A 27228-nucleotide genomic window follows, 5' to 3' on the forward strand; every position below is an offset into this window, starting at 1 on the left:
AAAGGCTGTCTTTTCTCCATGGTATTGCTTCTGTTCCTTTGTCAGAGATCAGTTGGCTCTGTTTGTATGAGTCTGGGCCCTCTATTCTGTTCCACTGATCTATTTTTCTATTCTTTTACTAATACCACACCATCTTGATTACTGTAGCTTTATAGCAGCCTTCCAACTTTGTTCTTTTCTTTCAATATTGTTTTGGTTATTCTGGGTCTTTTGCCTCTCCATATAAACTTTAGAATCAGGGGTTGTGTTTTGGTTTTTTGTTTGTTTGTTTGTTTGAGACAAGATCTCAGTATGTTGCCCAGGCTGGAGTGCAGTGGTGTGTGATCATGACTCACTGCAGCATTGACCTCCCAGGCTCAAGTGATCCTCTTGTCAGCCTCTTGAGCAGCTGGTACCACAGGTGTACATCATCATGCCTGGCTAATTTTTTTTTATTATTTGTAGAGACAAGGTCTCACTATGTTGTCCAGGTTGGTCTCAAACTCCTAGGCTCAAGCGATCCTCCTGCCTTGGCCTCACAAAGTGCTGGGATTATAGGCATGAGCCACTGTGCCTGGCCCAGGAATCAGTTTTTTGCTATCCACAAAATAACTTGCCACAATTGTTATTGGAATTGTGTTGAATTTATACATCAGATTGGGAATATCTAATGTTTGACAATATTGAGTCTTCTTATCCGCAAGCATGGAATATTTCTCCATTTATTTAGCTCTATATTTATTTCTTTCATCAGAGTTACATAGTTTTCCTCATATAGGTTTTGGTAAATGCATACCTAAGTATTACATTTTTGGGGAGTGCTAACGTAAACGGTATTGCATTTTTAATTTCAAATTTTACTTGTTCATTGCTGGTATATAGGAAAGCTATTGACTTTTGTTTATTAACCTTGTATCCTGCAACTTTGCTATAATTGCTGATTAATTCCAGGAGGTTTGTTGTTGTTGATGATACTTTTAGAAGTTCTGCATAGATGATCATGACGTCTGCAAACAAAGTTTTATTTATTCCTTCCCAATCTGTAAACTTTGTATATCCTTTTCTTATCTTATTGCATTAACTAGGCATTCCAGTACAATGTTTAAAAAAGTGATGAGAGAGGACATCTTTGGCTTCTTTTTCTCACTATTAATTATGATATTAGTGTAGGTTTCTGGTAGGTGTTCTTTAACATGTTGACAAAGTTCGCCTCTATTTCTAGTTCTTATTAGGAATGGGTGTTAGATTTTGTAAAATGCTTTTTCTGCGTGCATTGATGTAATTATGGGATCTCTCTTCTTTAGCCTGTTGATTTGATGAATTACATCAATTGATTTTTGAATGTTACACCAGCTTTGCATACCTGTGATAAATTCCACTTAGTCATGGCGTATAATTTTATCTACACATTGTTGGATTTAATTTGCTAATGTTTTGTTGAGAATTTTTGCTTGTATGTTCATGAGAGATATTGGCCTATAGTTTTCTTTTAACGTCTTTGTCTGGTTTGGGTTTTAGAGTTATGCTGGCCTCATAGAATGAGTTAGGAAACATTCCCTCTGGTTCTATCTTCTGGAAGAGATTATAGAGAATTTAAAATAATTTCTTTCCTAAATGTTTGCTAGAATTCAACAGTGAACCCATCAGGGCTTCCAAAAATATTTTAACTTGCTTCTTTAAAAATTAAAGTTTTCATTTTGCAATAACTATAGATTCACATGCAGTTTTAAGAAATAATACAGAGGGGCCGGGCACGGTGGCTCAAGCCTGTAATCCCAGCACTTTGGGAGGCCGAGACGGGCGGATCACGAGGTCAGGAGATCGAGACCATCCTGGCTAACACAATGAAACCCCGTCTCCACTAAAAATACAAAAAAATTAGCCGGGCGTGGTGGCGGCGCCTGTAGTCCCAGCTACTCGGGAGGCTGAGGCAGGAGAATGGCGTGAACCCGGGAGGCGGAGCTTGCAGTAAGCCGAGATCGCGCCAGTGCACTCCAGCCTGGGCGACAGAGCGAGACTCCGCCTCAAAAAAAAAAAAAAAGAAAGAAAGAAATAATACAGAGAAATGCAATGTACCCTTTATCCAGTTTTCCTAATGATAATAACATCTTACAAATCTGTAGGACAATATGACAACCAAGATAGTGACATTGATACTGTCAAGAGACAGAACATTTCTGTCACCTTAAGGGTCTCTCAAGTTCAAGTTACCCACACACATTTTCCCACCATCCCCACCCCCTCCCTACCCCCTGGTAACCACTAATCTGTTCTCCATTTCTATAATATTGTCATTTCAAGGATGTTGGATACATGGAATTATATAGTATGTAACTTTTGGGAACTTTTTTTTAAAGACAGAGTCTTGCCCTCTCGCCCAGGCTGAAGTACAGTTGTGTGATCATAGCTCACTGTAACCTTGAACTCCTGGGCTGAAGGGATCCTCCCCCGCCTTAGCCTCCCAAGTAGCTAAGACTACAGGCACACACCACCATGCCTGGCTAATTATTTTTATGTTTTATTTTTTGTAGAGACAAAGTCTTGCTATGTTGCCCAGGCTGGTCTTGAACTCCTAAACTCAAGAAATCCTCCCACCTCAGCTTCTCAAAGTGCTGCGATTACAGGCATGAACCACCACTCCTAACCTGTTTTTTGGTTTTTTTCTTTTCCCTTTTTTCCATTCAGCGTAATTCTCTGGAGACTCATCCAAGTTGCTATGTGTATCAACAACTCATTTCTGGCTGGGTGTGACCGCTCACGCCTGTAATCCCAGGGCTTCCAGGGGCCAAGTCAGGAGCCTGGCAACAGAGTAAGACCCTCTCTCTAAAAAATCAACAACAACAACAAAACAAAAAGCCACACAATTTATTCTTTTTTATTGCTGAGTAGTAGTCCACAGTGTGGATGTACCACAGTTTAACCATTTACCCATTGAAGGACATATGAGTGGTTTCCAGTTTGAGGCTCTTATGAATAAAGTTACTATGAACATTTGTGTACAGGCTTATGTATAAAGCTAAGTCTTCATTTTCTGTAATAAATACCCAGGAGTGCAATTGGTGGGTGGTATGGTAGTTGCATATTTACTTTTATTTTTAAAATTCAATTGTCTTGAAATTTGTGTGGGCACATAGTGGGTATATATATTTATGGGGTCCATGAGATGTTTGGATACAGGCATGACGTGTGAAATCAGCACGTCCTGGGGAATGGGGTATCCATCCCGCAAACATTCTTTGAGTTACAAACAATCCAATACCACTTGTTAAGTCATTTTTAAATGTACAATTAGGTTATTATCATCTATAGTCACCTTATTGTGCTATCAAATAGTAGGTCTTATTCATTCTTTCTAGTTTTGGTACGCATTAACCAAGTTGCATATTTAGTTTTTAAAGAAACTGACAAAATGTTTTCCAAACGTACTGTACCATTTTCCTTTTCCACAAACAACACACGAGCAACACATTTTCTCTGCATTTTTGCCGGCATTTAATGCTGTCACTGTTTTTTCTTTTAGTCATTCCCGTAAGTGGTTAGCAACACCTCAATGTGGATTTAATGTGCATTTCCCTGATGACCAATGATGTTAACATAATTTCATGTGCTTATTTTCCATGTATATCTCCTCTTCGGTGAAATATCTGTTTATGCATTTGCCCATTTTTAATTTGACTTTTTTCTTTTCTTTTTTTTTTTCCTTTACAGTCGAGTTTTCAGAGTTTTTTTTTTTTTTGAGACAGAGTCTCACTCTGTCGCCCAGGCTGGAGTGCAGTGATGCGATGCGATCTCGGCTCACTGCAACCTCCACCTCCCGGATTCAAGCAATTCTCCTCTCTCAGCCTCTCGAGTAGCTGGGATTACAGGTGCCCAACACCACGCCTGGCTAATTTTTGTGTTTTTAATGGAGAAGTCTAATATATCTTTATGTATAACTTTTATGGATTATGCTTTTGGTGTCAAGTCTGAGAACTCTTTACTTGCCATAGATCCAAGGATTTTCTAAAAGTTTATAGTTTTACATTTTGCATTTAAATCTATCATTCATTTTGAGTTAATTTTAAGAATAAGGTGTGAAGCCAGGTGCAGTGTTGCATGACTGTAGTTCCAGCTACTCAGGAGGCTGAGGCAGAAGGATTCCTTGAGCCTAGGAGTTTGAGTCCAGCCTGGGCAACATAGTGAGATCCCATCTCTAAAATTAAAAAAACAATGCATGAGGTTTAGGTCACAATTCTTCTTTGATTTTATTTTGTGCCTATGGATACTCAATTGCTTCAGCACCGTTTGTTGAAAAGGCTCTCCTTTCATCATCGATTTCTCTTGTGCCGTTGTCAAAAACCGATAAATGGATTTGGGTGAGTTTATTTCTGGATTCTATGTTCAGTTCTGTTGATCTATGTATCTATACACACAGTCTTGTCTTTTTTTTTTTTTTTTTTTTTTTTGAGACGGAGTCTCGCTCTGTCACCCAGGCTGGAGTGCAGTGGTGCGATCTCAGCTCACTGCAAGCTCTGCCTCCCGGGTTCACGCCATTCTCCTGCCTCAGCCTCCCGAGTAGCTGGGACTACAGGCACCCGCCGGGACTACAGGCACCCGCCGCCACGCCCAGCTAATTTTTTGTGTTTTTAGTAGAGACGGGGTTTCACCGTGTTAGCCAGGATGGTCTGGATCTCCTGACCTCATGATCCACCCGCCTCGGCCTCCCAAAGTGCTGGGATTACAGGCATGAGCCACTGCACCCGGCCCACACAGTCTCGATTATTATAGCTTTTAACTCAAGTAGACTCTTCTTACTTTTTCTTTTTCAAAAGGTTGCTTTAGCTGTTCTAGTTTCTTTGCCTTTCCATATAAATTTTAGAATAAGCTTACCTATTTCTTCAGAAAATCTTGCTGGGATTTGGTAGGAGTTGTGTTAAATCTGTATGTGAACTTGGAGAAAACTGACATCTTTACTGTGTTGAGTCTTTCAATCCATGAACATGAACATGGTATATCTCTACATTTATTTAAAACTCCTTTGGTTTCTTTCATCAGTGTTGTATAGTTTTTAGTATATAATAACATGTTTTATTATATTTACGTATTTACACATAAATTTTATTTGTTTGTTTGTTTGTTTTTTGAAACAGTGTTGCTCTGTCGCCCAGGCTGGAGTACAATGGTGCGATCTGTAATCCCAGCTACTTAGTAGGCTGAGGCAGGAGAATCACTTGAACCCAGGTGGTGAAGGCTGCTGTGAGCCAAGATCGTGCTGGTGCACTCCAGCCTAGGCAGCAGAGTGAGACTCTGTCTCAAAACAAAAAACAAACAAACAAACAAAACCAAGTTCACAGGTTCCTTCCTCTGCCCCCTACATTCTGCTATTTAGTCTGTCCACTGGAATTTCTATTTTGGTTATTGTATTTTTTAGTTCTAAATGTTCCATTTGGTTCTTCTTTATAGTTTTTGTTTCTTTGCTGAAACTTTGTATTTTTATTTGTTTAAAGTATGTTTGAAATAGTTCGTTGAAGCACTTCTTTTTTATGATGGCTGCTTTGAAATCTTTGTCCGATAACTCTAATACTCACTATGTCACTATTGACATCTATTGATGGTCTTTTATCAGTCAGTTTGAGATCTTCTGGATTCTTGGTATGATAAGTGATCTTTGATTGAAACCTGGACTTTTTGGGTGCTATGGTATGAAACTCCGGATCTTATTTGAACCTTCTCTTTTCACTGGCTTGTTCTGATATCGCCCTGGCAGGGGAAAGGCTGGGGGTGCCACCTCATTCCTGCCTGGTGGGGACAGAAGTCCAGGCTTCCCACTCAGTCTCCATTGACACCTGGGCATGGGTAGGCTGCTCCTCATTGTTGCTGGGCAGGAGTAGGAGTTCCAGCTCCCCACTAATACTTCCCTTGCTGGGAGGCGTAGGAGCGCCTTCTTACTGCATCCCTCCACATGGTCTCTGCTGACACCACAGGAAAAGGGGGTGGCCTTGTCACACTGGGAGGTGGCAAAAGTGCCGATTCTCCACTAGCCTTCCTCTGACACCACCCCAATGCACAGAGAGAAGAATGCCTGTTACTGTGGGGGAGGAGGGGCACGGAATCCAGGCTCCCAGGCGGTCTCTGCTGACACTGTAGTGGGGGGTCTTATTACTGCCAGGGATGGGGTGGTTGAGGGGGATGAAGTCCTGGTTCTTTACTTGGCACCCTACAACTTTCCCCTGGTTGGAGTTTGGGCCACCTTGTCACAGCCTTAAGAGGAAGTCCAGGCTCCCCACCCAACCTTGGCTGGCCTGATGAAGCCACAGTGTTTGCTGGGGTGTTTGTCTGAAGTAGAGTGGTCGTTATCTACAATTCTCTGTCTTACCAGGCTTCCCTTTCCTGGTCCTTTATCTAGAGAGGGCAGCTTTTGTTGGGGCTTTTGTGGTCTGTGCCCATTGGCATTCCTAAGATGCTGGCTCCTTCAGTCCAAGTCTAGGATATGTGAGGCAAAAAGAAAACCCAAGGAACTCACCACAGGCTGAAGCTCCTAGCTGGTCTGCCTCTTGCTTGGGCTTTCAGAGTCCTCTTATGTTTGCTTTATATATGATGTTCAGGGTTTTTAATTGTACTTAGCAAAAGGACAAAGGAAAATTCTACTTCTACTCCATCTCCTGGAAGCAGACATCACTGATCATTTTTTTTGAAGTTATATCAGAGACCGTCAAGCTTTCTGGTTTCTAGAGCCATCTTAGTTTTTATCACGATAACACAGGATAAAATCCTATAAACTAAAAAGTATCAAGACAGATCTCAATCAAGTTAGAGGTTTATTTTGCCAAGTTAAGGACCATGGCTCGTGACACAGCCTCAGGAGGTCCTAAGAATATATGCCCAAGGTGGCTGAGTTACAGCTTGGTTTTATACGTTCTATGGAGACAAGTTACAGGCAAAGACACAAATCAATACATATAAGGTATACATTGGTTTGACCCAGAAAGGTGGAGCATCTCAATGAGTGGGGTAGGGTAGGGAGCTTGTAGGTCATGGGTGGATTCAAATGTTTCATAATTGGCAATTGGTTGAAAGAGTTAAGCCCTTCTGAAGAGTTGAAGTCAACTTGAATTAAGGGAAGGTAGATGGAGGTGGGAGCAGGTGGTTGTGGAAGGCAAGGTTCTTGTTATGTAGATGAAACCTCCAGGTAGCAGACTTCGGAGAGAATAGACATTCAAGTGAATGTCTCTTACCAGACCTTAGAAAGGTGTCAGACCAGGAAGGAGATTCTCTACAGAATGCAAATTTCCCCCACAAGAGTCAGCTTTGCAGGGCCATTTCGGAATATGTCAAAGAAATATATGTGGGGCTGAATTACTTTCATTTCCTTCAGGGCTTGTTATCTGTCATGTGGTGCTATACCAGAATCAGGCTGGAAGTTGGTATCTTATTGCTGAAAAGAGGCTGATTTGTCAGTCTCAAGATCTCTGTTGTAATGTGAATGCTGGTCCCTGGTCAGCTGTGTCTAAACTCCATGGGGAAGCGGCATATTGAGCATGTCTGGCCCTTCCCTTCCCGTCATGACCTAATTTTCTTAGGCTTCTTTGGGGTCCCCTTGGCCAAGAGAGGGATCCATTCAGTCGGTTAGGGAGCTTAGAATTTTATTGCAGGCTTACAATCCTGACTCCAAACTGTACAAGAATCCCTTTTTTTGCATTGAAATAAAAGTTTCCTGGGCCATATGTTAGAAAATGATCAGCTGTAAATTCTTTGGCGTTAGGATTTCCTTATCCCCATAAGACTCTCTCTTCCCTCCTGTTTTTTAATAATTAAAATTTTTTTAATTACTTCTTTTTTACAGACAGGGTCTCACCATGTTGCCCAGGCTGTTCTCCCAAAGTGATGGGATTACAGGCGTGAGCCACCGTGCCCTGCCTCTCTTTCCTCCATTAAACAGCGCTTTCCTCCTTCCTCCAGGGACCTCCTGAATGTAAGCCTCTTCCTCACACTGGCCCACCACTCACCTGCCTCCACCACGCCAGACGTCCTCAGGCAGCATCACCCTGGCATCTGCTCTGCTCCTGGTTAGATAGAGCAAGTGGAAGGTGGACAGGCTTTCATGTTGATCAGCTTTTATGATGGAGACAGCCACCTCCTCCAAGGTGCACAACCTCAACACTCTCCACCTCTCCATTAGGCATCTTGGTGTTTCTCAGGCCTGTCCATAAATTCTTTACTTCCCAAGGTGGCTGGAGAACACCTTCCCTTGAAAAGACTGCTGTTGTTAGCAACAGATTGATCCAGGATGGCTGCAGCCAGCTCCAACCACGTTCTCTCTGGGAAGTAAAGACGTCACTTCTGTAGCCTTGTCCATCACAGCAAATGGCACTACAGCCACTCCTGGCCCCTCACCTCCTTTCCCTCACCTTCCGGCTGCCACCTGCGCCGCTCCGTTTATACCTAAAAGGAAGGCAAGGTTTAGAGAAGGAGGTAGATGATGCCACAGGGGGAGAGTCCGAGAGCTTTGTGCTGCCGACCCTGGGGCCCACATCCCTGCATGGAGGCTGCACACCTGCACGGAGGCTGGGCTCCTTGGCCCCTCGTGAACACTTCTCAGAAGGCTCCCGTGAGCCACGTGCAGTGTGGAGAGCCCAGCACTCAGCACAGCGTCATTAATCTCAATTCCTTCAGGCACTTCTTTCTCACAGTGTAGTGAGGAGAGACACATCTGCAAACAGAGTGACAGGCATGCTGATTAGGGTGGCACCACACATGCTGGGGGCGGAGGAGCGGGAAGGGCACTCTGGACAAGGTAACCCTGGAGTGGAATCCCATGGGATGCTTAGGAGTTCCCCAAGCCTTGGGAGGGACGTGTGCAAAGGCCTTAGGTGAGCGAGGCCAGGCCGCAGTTGTGGGGTCTGCACCACTGAGTGCAGGAGATTAGGGGGCTGGCTGAGGCAGAGATGGTGTCCATGGCCACTGCATTTAGGGACAAAGGCTACAGGAAGACCAGACAGGACAGGCTGCACACTGTGGGCTGGAGCCCAGTGGCTGAGGTGTGGTCCCCAGACACATCCGTTCATCCGCCTCCTCCATGCCAGGAGCTCCCTAGTTCTTGGGAGGACATGGGCACAGGCCTCTAGTGAGCAGCAGCAGTGGCAGGAAGCTTGCTGGGGGCCCAGCTCCAGCCCACCCAGCCCTCCTGGCTCCAACATCCTGGGGAGGGACCTGGCCACTGCCTTATGACAGGGCCTGGAGGAGTTCTGATGCCTGCCCAAGTTGAACTAAAGAGATTTTTAAAAATGTGGAAGAGGATAAATGCAGATGGTGAACAGGGAGTGAAGGGTGGGCCCAGGTGTTTAGCCCACCAGGTGGGTGGCATCACTACCTCCGGGCTGGGAGTGGTCTGAAGACCCAAGGCCACCGAGTGTCAGCGTTGAGCCTGCAGGAGCTGGAGGGAGCCGGGGTGGAGCTGGGGACCTGAGCTGGGAAGCCGAGCCAGGGAGCTGAGCCGGGGCACAGCTGACTGGGTAGGGGGGTCACCAAGCAGGGAGAAGGATGCTGGGGCTCTGTGCCCCTTGAAACAGGTATTAGGCAGCAAACTGCCAATGGGGGGAAACTGGGAAGCCACCTCCCACTCCCACTGCACAGCCGGCTCCGGTGAATCCAGAAAGGCCTGTGTCCCACCGCCCACACTGTGGAGTCTCGCTCTGTCGCCCAGGCTGGAGTGTGATCTCGGCTCACTGCAACCTCCGCCTCCCAGGAGCAAAAGATTCTCCAACCTCCGCCTCCCAAGTAGCTGGGATTACAAGCGTGCACACCATGCCCGGCTGATTTTTGTATTTTTAGTAGAGATGGGGTTTCACCGTGTTGGCCAAGCTGGTCACAAACTCCTGACCTCAAGTGATCTGCCCACCTCGGCCTCTCAAAGTGCTGGGATTACAGGCATGAGCCACTGTGCCCAGCCGCCTGCCTTCTTTTCGAAACTTCTGGATGATCTTTTTATCTCTGCTCAAAAGACTCAGTCTCTGTCATGTTAGGAGGCATTCCCACCTGCCTTCCTTCACACAGCACTATCTCAGCACACACCTCCTGCCCTTGCCTTTCTACCTGCCCGCCCGTCTCTCCTCTCCTACCTGGCTCCTGGCCCTCATTCCTGGCCCTCCCACCCAGCCAACCTCTCTTCTCAGCCCTGACCACCTCCACGAGCACCACGCACCTCACCCATCTGTTTAAGGTTGTCGTAGTCTTTTTCATTCCCATCTCCCTAAAATATCAGCTCCACGAGGGCAGGGGTTTTGTCTGTTTTGTGTTTTTGTTCATCTCAGAAACAGACTTACCTTCATAATTACATTTGACTCAGCTTAATATCGAGATAACTTTATGTCCCCTGGACATGCAACAAGAGGTGGCGTCTCAGATGCTCTTGATGGTAGAATGTGGGTTTAAAAATTCGGGTCTAATCCATGATTATGATCAAGCTTTATCTTTTAGAACCCATGGGTGGCACTGGTGATGAGACAGAGGTGTGGAAGAAAAAGACAATTGCAAGTAATTGCTATTCTTTATTTTGTCACTCAAAATAAAATAATTACCAAAAAAAAAAAATTCTTAAATTGTGACAACACAACATCAAGGCAAAGAGAACAGGAAGAGCCGACTCTGTGTAAATTGGCCTAAGATTATCCATCATCTTAAGGTTTGACTTTAGATTGCAACACACAGACAAAGACGCCCAGGAGGCTCTCAGGACCGCTCCATGTCTTCTGAGGAGGCTCCGGCGGGGAGATCCGGGAGGCGGTCGAAGGCCCCAGCCTCTGCAAAGGGAAGAGCCACATTTGAGCAGCAACTTCTTAATACGCACACAAGAGAATTACGACCACGACACATACTACAGGAAGCGGCGTGTGGTCGTCCTCTGTAAAGAGTCTTACCAGATTAAACCCAGAATTAGGGCCAACACTGTATTTCTCGCTTTGTAATGATTTAACTCCCACAGTTAGTAAGCATTTAAAACTGTCAGACTTTTAAATTTAGGCTTTAAAGAGGTATAATTCCTATCTGAGTAATGAGAGTTGGTATCTCCTAAGGAAAGAGTTTCCATGTTACAAAATTAAAAACAAATGAGAAAAAATCTGGCAGAGTCCATCTGCCCGTTGTAGGAAAAGTCACCCCAGCTTCTCTCCCAGAGGCTCCACTGGGCTCCAACAGAGGGAACTTGGTGACTCGGTTCTGAGATTTCTAATGAACCCCGTCTTTTCCGAGACCTTCTCCAGCAGTCTCCCTCCCCCGCTCCCCTCCCCTCACTCCTCTTCCCTCTCCCCGTTGCCACCTAAAGAGGAGCCCCATAATACTGCAAATGAAAACCATCCTGATCCCAAATGAACCCAAGGACCAGCCTTGATTTTCCAAACTGGACAAAACTGTGATGCGCAACTGAAGGTCTCCACTGGACAGGCTAAGCGGTCCATCCCTCCTCCCCACCTCCTCCTACCTGTTAACCCTCAGAGCACCGGGTGACGGTCTCCACTGGACAGGCTAAGCGGTCCATCCCTCCTCTCCACCTCCTCCTACCTGTTAACCCTCAGAGCACCGGGTGACGGTCTCCACTGGACAGGCTAAGCGGTCCATCCCTCCTCTCCACCTCCTCCTCCCTGTTAACCCTCAGAGCACCGGGTGACGGTCTCCACTGGACAGGCTAAGCGGTCCATCCCTCCTCTCCACCTCCTCCTCCCTGTTAACCCTCAGAGCACCGGGTGACGGTCTCCACTGGACAGGCTAAGCGGTCCATCCCTCTTCCCCACCTCCTCCTCCCTGTTAACCCTCAGAGCACCGGGTGACGGTCTCCACTGGACAGGCTAAGCGGTCCATCCCTCCTCCCCACCTCCTCCTCCCTGTTAACCCTCAGAGCACCGGGTGAAGGTCTCCACTGTAGGGGCTAAGCGGTCCATCCCTCCTTCCCACCTCCGCCTCCCTGTTAACCCTCAGAGCACCAGGTGAAGGTCTCCACTGGACAGGCTAAGCGGTCCATCCCTCCTCCCCACCTCCGCCTCCCTGTTAACCCTCAGAGCACCAGGTAAAGGTCTCCACTGTAGAGGCTAAGCGGTCCATCCCTCCTCCCCACCACATCCTCCCTGTTAACCCTCAGAGCACCGGGGCCACTTTCCGGCTCCCTCCACTGCTGCAGTAGGACCTGTGTGATCAAGGCCAGATGCCCATCGTGGAATGAATGCCAAGCATAGTGTGTGGGAGGTCTCCTCATCCCCAGTGTTTGCAGAAGACACTGGAAGCCAGGATCAGAACCTTTCCAGTTAGATTTCAAGGCAGCCTGCCTGGCAGGAGGGCTGCATAGGAAAACACTGCAATCTAAGATATAGGCTCCTATTAATTTCCCTGCTTAGAAAATATGGTTTAGGGCCGGCGCAGTGGCTCACGCCTGTAATCCCAGCACTTTGGGAGACTGAGGTAGACAGATCACTTGAGGCCAGGAGTTCAAGACCAGCCTGGCCAACATGATGAACCTCCACCTCTACTAAAAATTAAAAAATTAGGCATAATGGTGTGCACCTGTTGTCCCAGCTACTTGGGAGGCTGAGGCATGAGAATCACTTGAGCCCAGGAGGCAGAGGCTGCAGTGAGCTGAGATTGCACCATTGCACTCGAGCCTGGGCGACAGAGTGAGACGAAAGAAGGAAGGAAGGGAGGGAGGGAGGGAGGGAGGGAGGGAGAAAGAGAGAAAGAAAGAGAAGGAAGGATGGAAGGAAGGGGAAAAGGAAAAGAAAGAGAAGAAAGAAAGAAAAGAGAAAAGACAGAGAAAGAAAGAAAAAAGAAAAGAGAAAAGAAGGTTTAGGACGGCTCACAAAGAACCTGGCCTATAGTATACCTGTGCCCTAAAAGGTCCAGCAGTTGTTACCGTATGAATAGATATGGTTCCAGTAGAGTGAGCTGCATCCTAAGGCCCACCCTCTTCCTGGGAGCAGCGCTGGCCCGATGGCCGTCCACAGACAGTGGAATGCCCCTGCCACAATCCCAGCCCTCTGGAGCTAGCTCTAGTGTCACATGCTCTGTCATCCTGATGCACAGCCAAACAGGACTTTGTATTTAGATAAATAACCGGCTACTTCCCAGGGGGATTCTACGGGTTCTCTTCTCGATGGGCCTTTTATGTTTCCAGTGTGCTAAGAGATGAATGTTAAGTTGGTGATATTTCACATACCTTTGAGATGCAAGAAAGACAGAAACTCAATGATTGTGCGCATGATATTGTTCTCAGGCATGGACCTGTCAAAGCTTCCTAGAAAAGAGAAAAGATCAACATTCACGACTTGTGCAGAGGGTGCTTCTCTGTCTCCGGTCATCCCCCCCGACAGAGGAGCTGGGCGCTGTGAGGTCAATGATCTGATCCCAGCAGCCTGAGGCCCAGCTGTGCTTTCCAATGCCCTTGTTCAATGTGAGGGAGAGGGGAGAGATCCAGTTCAAGGCCTTGCTCTTCTTTTTTTTTTTTTTTTGAGACGGAGTCTGGCTCTATTGCCCAGACTGGAGTGCAGTGGCGTGATCTCGGCTCACTGCAAGCTCCGCCTCCCAGGTTCATGCCATTCTCCTGCCTCAGCCTCCCGAATAGCTGGGACTACAGGCGCCCGCCACCATGCCTGGCTAATTTTTTGTGGTTTTAGTAAAGAAGGGGTTTCACCGTGTTAGCCAGGATAGTCTTGATCTCCTGACCTCATGATCCGCCCGCCTCGGCCTCCCAAAATGCTGGGATTACAAGCGTGAGCCACCGCGCCCGGCCTTCTTTTTTTTTTTTTTTTTAATTGAGATGGAGTTTCACTCTGTTGCCTAGGCTGGAATGCAGTATTGCGATCTCAGCTCACGGCAACCTCCGCCTCCCATGTTCAAGTGATTCTCGTGCCTCAGCCTCCCAAGTAGCTGGGACTACAGGCACCCATCACCACACCCGGCTAATTTTTATATTTTTAGTAGAGCCAGGGTTTTGCCATGTTGGCTAGGCCAATCTTGAACTCCCGACCTCAGGTGATCACCCGCCTCGGCCTCCCAAAGTGCTGGGATTACGGGTGTGAGCCACCGCGCCCGGCCCCACTCTTCTGGAGGCCCTGGTGCCCAGGCAGCCTCCCAGTCTAGAAGGACTCCTTGCTGTCTCGGGTTTGCAGATTGTGTTTGCAGCTGCTGACAGGTGTGGCGAGGCCACATCCTCTTAAGTCATGGCCAGGCTTGGGCTGCAGCTGTGGACAGATGGGTGGCAGGTGTCCCGACACCCACAGCTGTCCCCCACTGCATGCACCTGGGAGCTGCTGGAAGTGAGGCGCCCGGGAGCCCGGGATAGGAGTCCTCTCACCTGGTTTCACGTCGTCTTGGGGCTGCAGCTCCCGCTTGCTGGTGAGGCCATTCTTGTCGCTGAATGACCTGTGGTTGCCAACAGCATCTGTTTGCAGATCAGAGAGGAAAGCCTCTGGGTGTGACTGTCATGCACCCCCTCCCCACACCCAAAGAAGGACACAGGGCTGCCTGTAGCCAACACACACACACAACTTGACTGTGAAATAGAGCCCAGGGACAGACCCCAGAGAAGAGGGGGCGATTCTCCACCAAGCCGAGGTAAGACTTGGCTGCTTGCACCAAGGCCAAAGGGAATGTGAGGGTTTGCACAGGAGGGGTGGGAGAAAGGGAGGTGTGTCTCCTGAAGGGCGGGAGAGGCCGGGAATCTGCCCTGTTGCAGGGGTTGTGCCCGGGTCCAGAGGAGCTGACATCTCAGCTGGCACTGAGCTGGCATCAAACTGGGTGCCTCCCTGGCAGACAACAGGGGCTGGATCCTCATGTCCCTGAAAGCATGGGGGCCACTGAAGAGTTTAAGTTGTGACCGAATCCGATTTTTATTTTCACTCTGGCAGCTGTGTGCAAGACGGACTGGAGCCAGGGAGACAGAAGGAGAGACAGAGGGAGCGAGAGGGTCACAGAGGGAGAGAGAGAGGATGGCGGGGGGAGAAAAGGAGGTGTGGGGGCATGTGTGCGTTCGTTCGTTTGTGTGTGTTCGTGTGTGTGTGTGTTGTGGTGCGAAAATGGGGGAACTGTGATTGCAAGCAGAGATCCCAGAAGTCCAGGGAAGAAACGATGACAGCTGTAAACCACGGGGCGTGGGGTGAGGAGAAGGGCTGCATTTGGGGCTGTGCAGGAAAGGAAATGGGAATGAGAGATGGGGAGGAGGATGAGGACGCCTCCGCATTTCCGGCTGGTCGGCCTGGGTGGACCGTGCCATCTACAAGGCCAGACAAAGGAAAATTAACTCCTATTTCCAGAGATGTCGTTCTTGGTGTTAAATTTATAGAGGAACCGTAGGTCGCCCCATCTCACTGATGAACCTTCAGCCACGGCCACACTGCGTTCAGCAGCAGCTGGTGAAAAAACATTGATTTTACTGCATTTTCTAGCTGACCCTAGAAATCAGAGGCACACTGTTAAGTACTTTGACAAACAACAGATCTAGCTACAGCTGAACCGGACCATAAAATTGATGGCGAAAATGGGTTTGTTTTCTAATTAGGGTTCAAACTCTTCTTGACACATAGATTTTCAATATTCCAAAGCAACACAGATAAATGTTCTTGTTGACCAGTTCCTCCTTTGTTTGGGCCCGTAGCACACAAAGTTGAGGTGCCCTCTGAGAGGCAGAGCTCAGGGTTGCAAAGGGTTGAGGAGATCAGCCTCAGGCAGGTCAGGCCGCTCCACCGGCAGGGAGAGGAGGAGAGGGCTGTGCAGAGAGACCAGGAGGCCCTGCGGTGAACAGCCTGGTCCACCCCGCACGCGGCCTCAGGCAGCTCTCTCATCCCCGTGTCTGTTTCTTAAAACCTGACTCTGGGGGTCCTCCGAGTGACCCTGATGAACAAGTGTCTGCGGGAAGAGGAAGCTGTATTCGACTCCGGGACTGAGAACTAAGGCAGCTTTCCTTGGCATGGGGAGAAGAGCCTGAGGCCGCGCTGTGCTTTCCAAGGCCCTCGGAAAGGGTCTCCTCATTTGCTGCTCTGGCGGGGCTCAGATAGGCCCTGCAGGCTGTTTGCATCCTTCCTCTGGCAGAAGACAATGCAGGGAGACTTTTAAGGTGGATGGGAGGGGTGGAGGGGAAGGTGAGTTACAGAAGGGAGCCAAGGCCTCCTCTTGTCCCCTCCTTTGAAGGAAGGTCTGAAGGCATTGCTGCACAGACCAAGGATGTGGAGAAAGTAGAGGCCTGGGGCACTGGTGGGGGCGGACATGGGGAGGTGTCAGCCTGCAGAGTCCTATCTAGGGCTAGGGCTCACCTCAGGCAGCACGGGACACCGCTGACACGGATGACAACAACAGGACAGGGAGAGGGAGAGGGAGGGGACACAGGCTTGGGCAGTCAGGGTCACCTGAACCTCGTTTTGAGGACAGCCTGTCTGAGCTGCCTTCAGGCGATCTGGCAATTCCCGTGTGGAGCTTGGAGAAAGGGAAGGAGGAGGCAAGACTTGGGGTCCGCTGACCTAGGGTGCTCTACAAGCCGAGTTGAGTGTTTGGGGAGACCGGGGGCCTGGGGAGAGGCCCAGAACAGGGCCTCTAAGGACTGCAACGCGGGAAAACCGAGGAGAGCTTGAGCAAAGCCCAGGGTAGGAATCTCACACCGGGACAGGGCGGCAGAGCCGGGGTAGGAGAAGCTTCTGGAAAGAACCGTGCACAGATCAAGTGTGCAGGCCAATGGAGACGGGCAATGAGGTCAAGAGGGAGGCCGGAAGGTCTGCCCAGCCGCAGGCGGAGGGGCAGGAGCCAGGGTTCAAAGCGAGGGGGCAGGTGGGGTCAGGAGTGGGGAGGCCATGCTGTCAGTCACTTACGTGGGCCCAGCAGGTAGCCCGCGCTGTTCAGGGTCCAGCCTCGTTTTTCCTTGGCCTTGAGGGGAGAAAAGGGGGTCAGATGCCAGGGCTGTGCCTGGAGCCGATGCTGAATGGGTGCACCCAGGCTTTCCGGCACGGCAGAGGACTTAGAACAATGCATGTGCTTTTGGATAGCTCGCGAAATTCCAGGTTTACCCCTAAGTAAGCCGTATTTGACATATGGGAGATACTTCACTTGCGGGTCGCAGCTCGCGCATTCTCAGCGCACTGCACCCGCTTTAAGTGACTCTGAGGCCACGCCGGTGGCTCCTCGCCCTCTGTTCTAACTAAGCCCTGCGGAACGGGGAGCTTCTCGCTTTCCCGAAGCGCAGCACTCTCCCGGCGGCCTGGTTATAGCCCGGTGCTGTTGATGAACTCGGAGAAGCGCGCGGGGGAATCCCAGGGAGCTCCGGACCCTTCTCGCGACGCCCGTGGCCAGGACAGCGCCCGCACTAGCCTTTCTACCACTGTCCCCGAGGGCAGGGCGGAGGCCGCCTCCTCCAGGAAGCCCTCCACGCCCGGCCGGCTCTGATGCCCGCTTCGCCCGGAGGAGACGCGCCCCGCACTTACCGGCGACCAGAGCCCCGCAGAGGCAGAAAGGGCCGCGGCGAGGAGGAGGGAGGCGAGCAGGAGGGCGCTGCCTCGGGCCATCTGGAAGGGAAGGACAGGGCAGGAGGGTCGGAACCCGGAGTGGGCTGCGCCCCGAGGCATGGGGTGCCGGGGGCTGCAGGGAGGAGCAGAGGCGGCGGCCGGGCCGGGGCCCCTGGCGGAATCGTCCGGGGGCAGAGGAGAGCGGAAGGGGAGGCCTCCGGGCGGGGCGGGGTCGGCCCGGCGCCAGTACCTTGAGCTGCGGCTGCGCCCTGGGCCGGGGCGTCGGGGTCTCGGGGCGGCGGCGGGTCGGGGCGGCGGGGTCCCGGGGCGGCGGCGGGTCGGGGCGGCGGGGTCCCGGGGCGGCGGCGGGTCGGGGCGGCGGGGTCCCGGGGCGGCGGCGGGTCGGGGCGTCGGGGTCTCGGGGCGGCGGGTCCGGGCGTCGGGCCGGGTCGAGTGTGCTCTGGCTGCCTGGGGCGCTCACCGCATGGCGCGGCCGGCGGCAGGGGCGGGAGGCGCGGGCCGGGTCCCTCCACGTGTCCGCCGCCCGGGGTGGCCGCCGCTACAGCCGCCGCTGCTATTTATGCGGCGCGCCCGGAGCCGCCCGGAGCCGCGTCACCGGCTCAGCGCCTGCCTCCCGCGCCCTCCCCGAGCCCCAAGGGGGGCGGGAGTGACCGGAGCTCGGGTCCTCTGGGCCATCACAGGCGGGAGCGGCGGACAGCCCCCCTCATCCCGCGGGAGAGACTCCCCAGATCCGCAGAGAGAACCCCAAACCCGGCGGAAGAGACCCCAACCCCGAAAGACAGAGCCCCATCGCCCCGCGTGAGGGCCCCGAGACCCGCGGCCCAGGTCACCGCTGTGGTGGAGAGCGCCAACCCCCATTGCTCCCCCCGGGGTCCTAGCCCCAGAGCAGGCCTGACGACCCCCCACAACGTCCCGTGCCTGGGGGCTCCCTGCAGCTTCTCCTCCCAGCCCCCACCGCTGCAAGAGCTGGCTGAACTCCGCGGCACTAGAGACCCCAGAGGGTAACCGGCAGGGATGATCCATCAGTCCGAGCCAGCCCCAGCTGGGAGGTCCAGGGGCACCCGGGGAATGGCGGGCAGCACCTGGCCCTGCGCCCTGGCTGGCTTGTGCTGGGGCTGGAGCGAAGGCTCCGGCCTCGAGAGCCGTCGATGGTGGGGAGGACAGGCGTTCCCGGCTCCCTGTGCCCAGCGACCTCCCTCCTGTTTTGCTAAAAGGGGAATGTGGGTCTCATTGGCTGCTTGGCCATCCCAGTGTGGGAGCTGCGGGACCGTCCTACATCCACAGGCACCAGCTCAGAAGCTCAGCCTCAGCGCCTCCCCTGGCTCCCCGGTCCAGTTGCAAGAGGGAGCTTTGAGCAGGTCCAGCCATTGGGCAACTGGTTGGGTCCAGAGGGAGATCAGCCCAGAATTCCAGAGGCCGCCAAGGGTTGGGCGGTGGGCAGAGCAGCAGCAAGAGGCTGTCCCTGTGCCCAAGGCAAAGAAATCCCACAGGAACAAGGCCCTCCTTGGCTCCTCCATGAACCCTTCCTGAGCTGGGGCCAAGTCCAAAAACAGCCCAGCAAAGAACCCAGGCCCAGGCTGTTCCTTCACCCCGTTCACAGGCATCAGGGGAGGTACAAGTGTGGCACCTCGGGGCTTCCGAAGAGTACGGGGGTCATCTGCTGAAAACTCGCCTGACCTCCCCCTACCACCAGCCAGGCACCACCCAAGTCCTCAAAAGCAGCGGCTGTGTTAGGATCTCCCCACTCACTGGGCTCAATATCAGATGGGTTGATGTCAGGCGGGACCTTGGGATCCACAGGGCACAGGACAAATGATCATGACAGTGTCATCTTACGTGTCCTCTACACTTTAGTCTTGGCACGTGGCTGGGGAAGGACAACTGGGCTTTCAATGGCTCTGGTGAAGGCTGCTGAGAAGGCGCAGGGCTGCAGCCTGCTGGCTGAGTGTCTGCTGTGGTTTGTGGGAGGAAGAAGAGGAGTCAGGGCTTGGGGAGGGGTCTTAGGAACAGACTCCGGCATGACAGTGGTGAGGGGTGGGGTGTTCCCAAGGGCACAGTTTGACTTCTGGTCATCCCTATTTCTTGCAGCCTGGGGAGAGGAGAGTCAGGCGCAGGAGGCCGTAACCAGGACTCACAGGCTGATTTCAGAGCCCTGAAGTGGTTTCCTGCCGAGGGTGGGGGCGTGGGAGAGAGTGAGTCGCCATGGCAGTCTGTTCCAGCCATGGGCAGAAAGACAGCTGAGAGGTGGAGGAGCAGAGGGCAGGTTCCTGTGACTCTGCAGAGAAGTGATGATGACGTCCTCTCATGCCCCATGTCCTTGTATCTAGATGACATCAGGGAGTGGGCAGGAGCTGGGCTCATGGGTGCCTCTTGGCTACCTGAGAAATACTGCAACCTTTGACCCCCGGTGGTAGTGGGAGCCCTGCTACCATCCCAGACCTCTTTCTTGCTTTCTGCTGAGAACAAATCCAGCCCAGTGCATAGCAGGTCTTAATCAATTCCAACCTTCTCCTTTCTTCCATGTTAGGCCCCCTTCCGAATCTTGCCAGAGCTTGGCTACTTATTTTCTCTATTTACTTTGTCACAGAGGTTCTTAGTCTGTTTAAAAGAGCAGAAACTCTAAACCTAAACCCTTGAGATGGATTCAAAAAGAGACTCAAAGTTCATCCCTTAGTTGTGGGCTGAAATTTGAGGTACATTAAACTTTCAGCTGTCTTCATTTGGGCCTGGGTACTCTTTTTGCTTCCTTTTTTGCTTTCTAAGAAACTTCAGGCTGGGCACGGTGGCTCACACCTATAATCCTAGCACTTTGGGAAGCTGAGGTGAGTGGATAGATCACTTGAGCCCAGGAGTTCAAGACCAGCCGGGGCAACATAGCAAGACCTCATCTCTACTAAAAATAAATAAATAAATATTTTTTAAAAATCAGACGAGCGTAGTGGCACGCGCCTGTAGTCCCAGCTACTCAGCTCAGGAGGCGAGGTCGGAGGATCACCTGAGCCCAGGAGGTTGAGGCTACAGTGAGCCACAATGAAGCACGCACTCCAGCATAGGCAACAGAGCAAGACTCTGGAAAGAAGGAAAGGAAAGGAAAGGAAAGGAGAGGAGAGGAGAGGAGAGGGGAGGAGAGGGGAGGGGAGGAGAGGGTAGGGGAGAGGAGGGGAGGGGAGGGGAGGGGAAGGGAAGGAGAGAGAGAGAGGGAAGAAGAAGAAGAGGAAGAGGAAGAGGAAGAGGAAGAAGGAGAAGGAGAAGAGGAGGAGGAGGAGGAAGAGGAGGAAGAAGAGGAAGAGGAGGAGGAGGAAGAGGAGGAGGAGGAGAAAAGAGAAGAAGGAAGGAAAGTGAGGAAAGAGAAAGGAAAGGAAGAAAAAGAAATTTCAGGGTAGGTTATCTGGTAAGAGCCTCCTTATTAAAAACACATTAAGCAACTGGAAGCAAATCTTCACATGTATTTGGAATTCATTTAAGAAAGTTCCACTGAATAATTAGACACATGTATTCAAAATAAATATGCCCATGCCTGCTTCCTCCAGGTTCCTAAGTTCTTTTGCCACTTGGGATGACACCCACAGTCTTGCTTCCCACTTCGTCTAGGTGAGTGGGTCTCTGTATAAACCCTGGCTGGGGCCCTGGCCCGGAAGTGCGGTGACCACGGGAAGGCTACAGACAAGCAAGGCGGTGGCCTGAAGGCATGCTGGGGTTTCCTGAGGTCGGCAGATTCCTTTGGACAAATGAGGCCAGTGCACCTGGAATGACAGACACCTGCCTCCCGGCACAAGCTGTGCTGGAACCACAGCCAGTGTGTTAATGGCTCTTTGCTCAGTAACGACCCAATGGCGGTCATTGTCAACCTGTCATCTTGAAGATAGCCCAGTGTGCGGCAGACAAAGTGGGTCACCATTAGAGTAATGGAAATCAAGCCGAAAGCCTAATGTCCCCCGCTGCCTTCGAGCCAGCCCATCCTCCTTAGAAGCCCTGTCCACCGCCAGGAAAAACCGCCCTGAAGCTGAGAACTCAAGCAAGGGTCAAGGGTCACCTGGGCCATGCCCACTGCATGGGAGCTCAACCGTGCATTCCCTGGCAGTGGAGCTGCAGCGGCGAAATCAGCAGCAGGGTCCCTGTGCTCACGGAGTTAGACCCTCACAGAGACCCAATACAGTTGGCCGTCTGGATCTGTGGGTTCCCTGGCTGCGGGTTCAACCCACTGTGGACTGGGTCCTTGCAGGTAGGCCCAGGACGGGTTTGTCTGTACTGAACACTACAGACTTTTTTCCTCGTCATTATTTCCTAAACAATATAGTACAACAACCATTTATGTAGCATTTACATTATACTCAGTATTATAAGTAATCTAGAGATGATTTAAAGCATGTGGGAGGGGCGGGCGCAGTGGCTCATGACTGTAATCACACTTTGGGAGGCCGAGGCGGGCAGATCACTTGAGGTCAGGAGTTCGAGACTAGCCTGGCCAACATGCCAAAACTCTGTCTCTACTACCTATACAAAAACGTAGCCAGACGTGGTGGCAGACGCCTGTAATCCCAGCTACTCAGGACGCTGAGGCAGGAGAATCACTTGTAAACCTGAACCCGGGAGGCAGAGGTTGCAGTAAGCCGAGATGGTACCACTGCACTCCAGCGTCTGGGTGACAGAGTGAGACTCCATCCCAAAAATAAAATAAAATAAAAAATAAAGCATATGGGAAGATGTGCATAGGTTATGTGCAAATACTATGCCATTTTATATAAAGGACTTGAGCATCCACAGATTTTGGTATTTGCATGGCCAGGGGTTTCCTGGAACCAACCCTCGTGGACATGGGGGGCCGACTGTATGCAACAAATGGTTATCGTACAAATAACCACCCATTGTCATGGGAAGGAGATGCATGGATTAAGGGAGCTGAACCTGACTGGTGAGCAGGACTGACCAGGCACAGAATGAGGCCCAGCACCCTCCAGGTGCACCCCCTTTTTGGTCCTTTTCCAAAACTTCCTTCTTCCTGCTGCCTGGAGTATGGACATGAAGGCTGGAGGTGGGCAACCAATTTGGACCATGAGCTGATGGCTTCAGGTGACACAGCAAGGCCGAGGGAGCCTGGGTCCCAGTGGCCCTGAGCCTGGTCCCTGGGCTACACAATTCCAAGTTTGTTTCACAACAGAGGGCAAGAAGCATCTCTCTTATTTAAGCCAATGGCCTGTAGGGGTTTTCCATCACATGCGGTTGGAATTGTTCCAGTCAGTTTCACGCTGGTCAACAAATGTTCGATGAATGAATGAACAAATAAAAACACGTGAGAGGGTACGCCACCTCCACCACTGCTGAGGAGCTCATGCTGCAAGATGGGCTTATAAAAGGGAGGGGTTTGCACGATAATGTGACGAACGATAAACCACCTACCAGTCCCGTGACGACCTCATTACTACTCAAGAAATAAGGAAATGGCTCGATGACCTAAAATTGGCTTTTCTTTGACCCTGCGAATGTCTGTGTCCTCGACTCCTCCATTCCCTGATTTCCACGCCACCCAGCCCCACTCCAATAACACAGCAGTCATGAAAAAAGACCCGAGAGTCACTCTCCTAAAAAAAATTAGTAGCTGGCAAAGGATGTGGCTAAAGTGAAAGTTCTATCAATGGATAGAATTATACTATTCTATGAATGAGTTTTTAGTATATGTATTCAATTATTCGATAGAACCTTGTTAAATGGGTTCATCATACAGATGAAGATTTGTTCCATTCACAGAAACAATTGGGTGCTTTTACTAAGGGGTTAAGGTAGTAAAAATTGGAGTTTCAAGTGCAAGCTGAGAAGGGAGAAAAGGAGGAAGAGCAAGTTTTGGAGGTTTGAGGACACTGAGTAACAGAATTCCACCTTTAAAGCAGCCTTCCAGAAGATTCCTCCTGCATGCATCTTGCTGTCCAGAGTCCTGCCCGGCCACAATGGAGGCTTGGAAACAGGGTCCTTTATTCTGGATGGTGTTGAGCTCAATGGGGTTCTGGAGCTAAAGGAGGAGGGGGACGTGGGATGTTGGTGTAGGCCGGTACAGGTTCTGCCACAGGCAGGGTCCTACGTCTGTGTTTTCATGGTTGTAAATTTTGGTAAAATGTGAAAGTAAGCCATAACCACAGCCAGTTAAGACCTGTCTCTCGGCACATCACTTCCTCAGTTTCCCCTCATACCGCATCGGGTTGGAAAGGCCACAGGCACTTCTGGGCTCTTTAAGGGGAGGTTAGATTGGGGATGCATTTAGTTCTGGATCATGGGGGGTGTATTTATAGCCACCTATATATACATAGGGTGTATTGATCTCACTTGCACAGACGGTTGAGGTGCTGCTTCCCGTCTGCTGTGGGAATAGTTCTAGGAGTGCCCCACTGCCCACGCACCCACTCCCCAGCACTGGAACGTGTGCTGTGTGGCACGCAGCCTGCAGCGCTGGTGGCACAGTCCCTCGTGGAAAGCTGTCATCTCCCAGGGAGATGGGCTTGAAACAAGCCTGGGGTCACTAGGAGAATTCGGAGAGCTGCACCTTTGAAAGGTGTTCAGTTAGCTTTCTGTTAGTGGACACCCTCTACCAGCGTCTTGGGAGCCACCGTGGCCTCTCGGGAAGCCCCTGCAACCTCCCACCCCAGACGCAGTTCCGCGAAAGCTCAACACTCCCCTCCAATTCCAGGGCGAGTGGAGGGGACGTTGCTTTTGATGTCTTGCTTTGCTCAGCTCACAAGTCCTGGGCTCTTTTGCTGGATCCATCCTTGTCTGCAGTGTGGCACTCTTACCTCCCTAAACCCACCACCTGCATCTTCTTTCTCCAACAGACCACCCCCGGCCCACTCCTTCACTGCCCTGGGCTCTGTGCCAGGGAAGCCTCTCCTTCCCAGCCCCCAGCCCCGCCCCCAGCCCCGCCCCCACCATGCCGCCTCCCCTCCCGCTCCTTGGTGAACTCATCCCACGGGAGGCGGGCTTCCTCAGGGAGCTCCTTGCTGGTCAGAGGCAGGGTCACAGCCAGGATCATGCGAATCCACCTGTGCCCTGGGTGACTCATCCAGCTGGGGGTTTTCTGGGCAGCTCAGCCTGGAGGAAGAGGGGCTGCTAATGGCCTCGCCAGAGGCTGACACCTGCAGTTGGGAGGGGTGCGGACGGGAAGTTGGTGACTCAGCAGCAGGCCCTGGACAGCTGCCCCTGTTTCCTGGCCCTGAGTCAGGCTCATCAGCAGCACCCAGGGCCATATGCACACCCGCCTGGCTACCAGGATGTGGGTGTGCAGGAGGACAGGTGGCTGGGGGGCCACAAGGAGGGCCAGTGGGAATTGAGAGAGGCGCTTCCACCTGGGGGCCTGAGCTGTGCAGGAAATGCTCTGACCTGCTTCTCAGAGACCCAGAATACTTTTTTTTTTTTTTGAGAAACAGTCTCACTCTATTGCCCAGATTGGAGTGCAGTGGCACAACCTCGTCTCACTGCAACCTCTGCCTCCCTGGTTCAAGCAATTCTCCTGCCTCAGCCTCCTGAGTAGCTGGGATTACAGGCGCCCGCCACCACGCCCGGCTAATTTTTGTGTTTTCAGTAGAGACGGAGTTTCACCGTGTTGGCCAGGCTGGTCTTGAACTCCTGACCTCAGGTGATCCACCCACCTCAGCCTTCCAAAGTGTTGGGATTACAGGCGTGAGCCACTGTGCCCAGCCCCAAAATGCTTTAAAGGACTAAAAAGTGATGAGTATTTAAAAACCTCTTGGTGAAGTCCAATCCAGCCCCCCTGCCAGGTGTGACTGGCCAGCTCTCCAGGTGCGCCCCTCACATCCCTGTCACTGCTCACCCCTCCATCCGAGGGCGTCCACCGTCAGACTTCTCGCAGCAGCGACTCACTGGGCCTGCTTCTAAACGTTCATGATGGGCTTGCAGTGTTTCTGGTTAGTGTCTGCTTCTTCTCTCCCCGTTTTGTCTGGGGTCGTCCTCTCTGTTGCTTCCTGTCGCTGTAAATCCAGAACCAGGCGCGTTTCAGCAGCTGACCCCACGGATGGAGTCGGCCGCCATTCTGAGCTGCTGCTCCCTATCTCTCAGAGGGTGACAGCATCCCCCCATTTGTCTCCAACTCATCGGGCTTGGTGGACAGTGGTTGAATCCCATCAGTTAGGAGGCACCAGACGCACAGGTCACTGTGGCTCGGCGTCACTGGGAGGGAAGAGGTGTTGGGAAGAGCTAAGGCTCTTCCAGATCAGTCCACTCGCTGTGCGGTACTGACCATGTCCTCCTGGAAGGAGGGGCCCCCTGAGGAGGGTCACCTGCCAGGCTCCCTGGTGCTGACCAGTAGCCCCACCCCCAGGAAGCTCACCAGCTGGTGGTGATTTTGGACGTGGGCTGACTGGAGACATTTCTTCCCCACACCATCCCCCAGCCCAGGTGAGTCAGGTTGGATGGAATCAGCCTTTGCTCATCCTCAGACCCAGCAGAGGAAATCACGCAGAGGCCTGAGATGCCCGGGCTCAACCCTGGCCTCAGCACTCACAGCTGTGCGGCCTTGAGCCTGCGCTAAGCACCACTGCCGCGCCTTCAAGTACCCCACAGGGTCTCTGTAGAAACTAAATGAGGCTGGGACAGCTCAGCCAGCACAGGGCTTTAAAGGGGCCACCCTCTGCACTCCATCCTGGGCAACAGAGCAAGACTCTGTCTCAAACAAACAAACAAAAAACTTCAGCAAATGTGTATTCTTCCAAATGTGTCTGAGTTTTCACTGCAGTTATACATGCAATTAAAAAAAAAAAAAGCTAAATGAAATTTTGCTGTGCTTATTTTTCTACAACTTGCCCCTGATTTTATACATCTCAGGTGTCTTTCCAGGTGAGGACTGCTGTTTTCTTTCCACGAGCCAGGCATTACTTCACTCTGTGGATGATATTCCCAATTTACCTCCCTCCAGCCATAGTCATTCACGTGGTTCCCGGTGTCCTGGGATATAACAGATGTCCTCAGGCAGAAGCCTTCCAGAATCAGGTGCTGGCATTTTAGCCTGGGACCAGAGGACACAAGGTGTGCACACTTCAACCTTTGTTAGAAACTACCAAATTTGGCGGGGTGTGGTGGGTCACACTTGTAATCCCAGTACTTTGGGAGGCCGAGTTGGGCGAATCACCTGAGGTCAAGAGTTCGAGACCAGCCTGGCCAACATAGAGAAAACTCATCTCTACTAAAAATACAAAAATTAGCCGGGCGTGGTGGCGGGCACCTGTAATCCCAGCTACTCAGGAGGCTGAGGCAAGAGAATGGCGTGAACCCGGGAGGCGAAAGTTGCAGTGAGCTAAGGTCGCACCACTGCACTCCAGCCTGGGTGACATAGCAAGACTCTGTCTCAAAAAAAAAAAAGAAAATTAAAAAAAACTACCAAATTACCTTCTGGAAAGCCTGCACCCATTTACAGCCTCTTGGAGTCTAAGTGCTTCTTTCCCCAAACCCCCAGCTGGATGCTAGCAAACTTTTAACATTTTCACCAGTCTGACGAGCGAGACTGTTGTCGTCAGCCTGGGCCACCATAGCAAAGTACCACAGACCAGGCAGCTTGAACAATAGAAATGCACCATCTCACAGTTCTGGAGGCTGGAAGTCCAAGATCAAGGTGTCAGCAGGGTGGGTTGCTTCTGAGGGCCATCAGGGGAAATCTGCTCTATTTGCCTGTTCTGGACATTTCGTATAAATGCAATCCTGAAATCTATGGCCTTTTAGGTCTGGCTTCTTTCACTCAGCATGTTTTGAGGTTCACCCATGTTGTAGCCTGAATATTTCATTCCTT

General features: G+C 51.3%; 1 protein-coding gene across 2 annotated transcripts; it reads right to left on the reverse strand.

The window, feature by feature from the left end:
• Positions 1 to 10494: 10494 nt before the first annotated feature.
• Positions 10495 to 18013, reverse strand: GAL (galanin and GMAP prepropeptide). 2 transcript variants are annotated; one of them, XM_028833113.2, is made up of 6 exons: positions 17677 to 18013; positions 17406 to 17486; positions 16797 to 16851; positions 14294 to 14380; positions 13157 to 13234; positions 10495 to 10757 (listed from the first exon to the last, which is right to left on the reverse strand). In XM_028833113.2, exons 2-6 carry the CDS (start codon positions 17484 to 17486, stop codon positions 10687 to 10689), a joined length of 372 nt encoding a protein of 123 aa, XP_028688946.1. In that variant the 5' UTR covers positions 17677 to 18013; the 3' UTR covers positions 10495 to 10686. The 2 variants fall into 2 exon arrangements, with proteins under 2 accessions (XP_028688946.1, XP_014968968.1); XM_015113482.3 differs by lacking the exon at positions 17677 to 18013 and having other exon boundaries at positions 17406 to 17640.
• Between the last annotated feature and the right edge of the window lie 9215 nt (positions 18014 to 27228).

This window comes from Macaca mulatta, chromosome 14 (genome assembly GCF_049350105.2).
Source record: "Macaca mulatta isolate MMU2019108-1 chromosome 14, T2T-MMU8v2.0, whole genome shotgun sequence".
NCBI lineage: Eukaryota > Metazoa > Chordata > Mammalia > Primates > Cercopithecidae > Macaca > Macaca mulatta.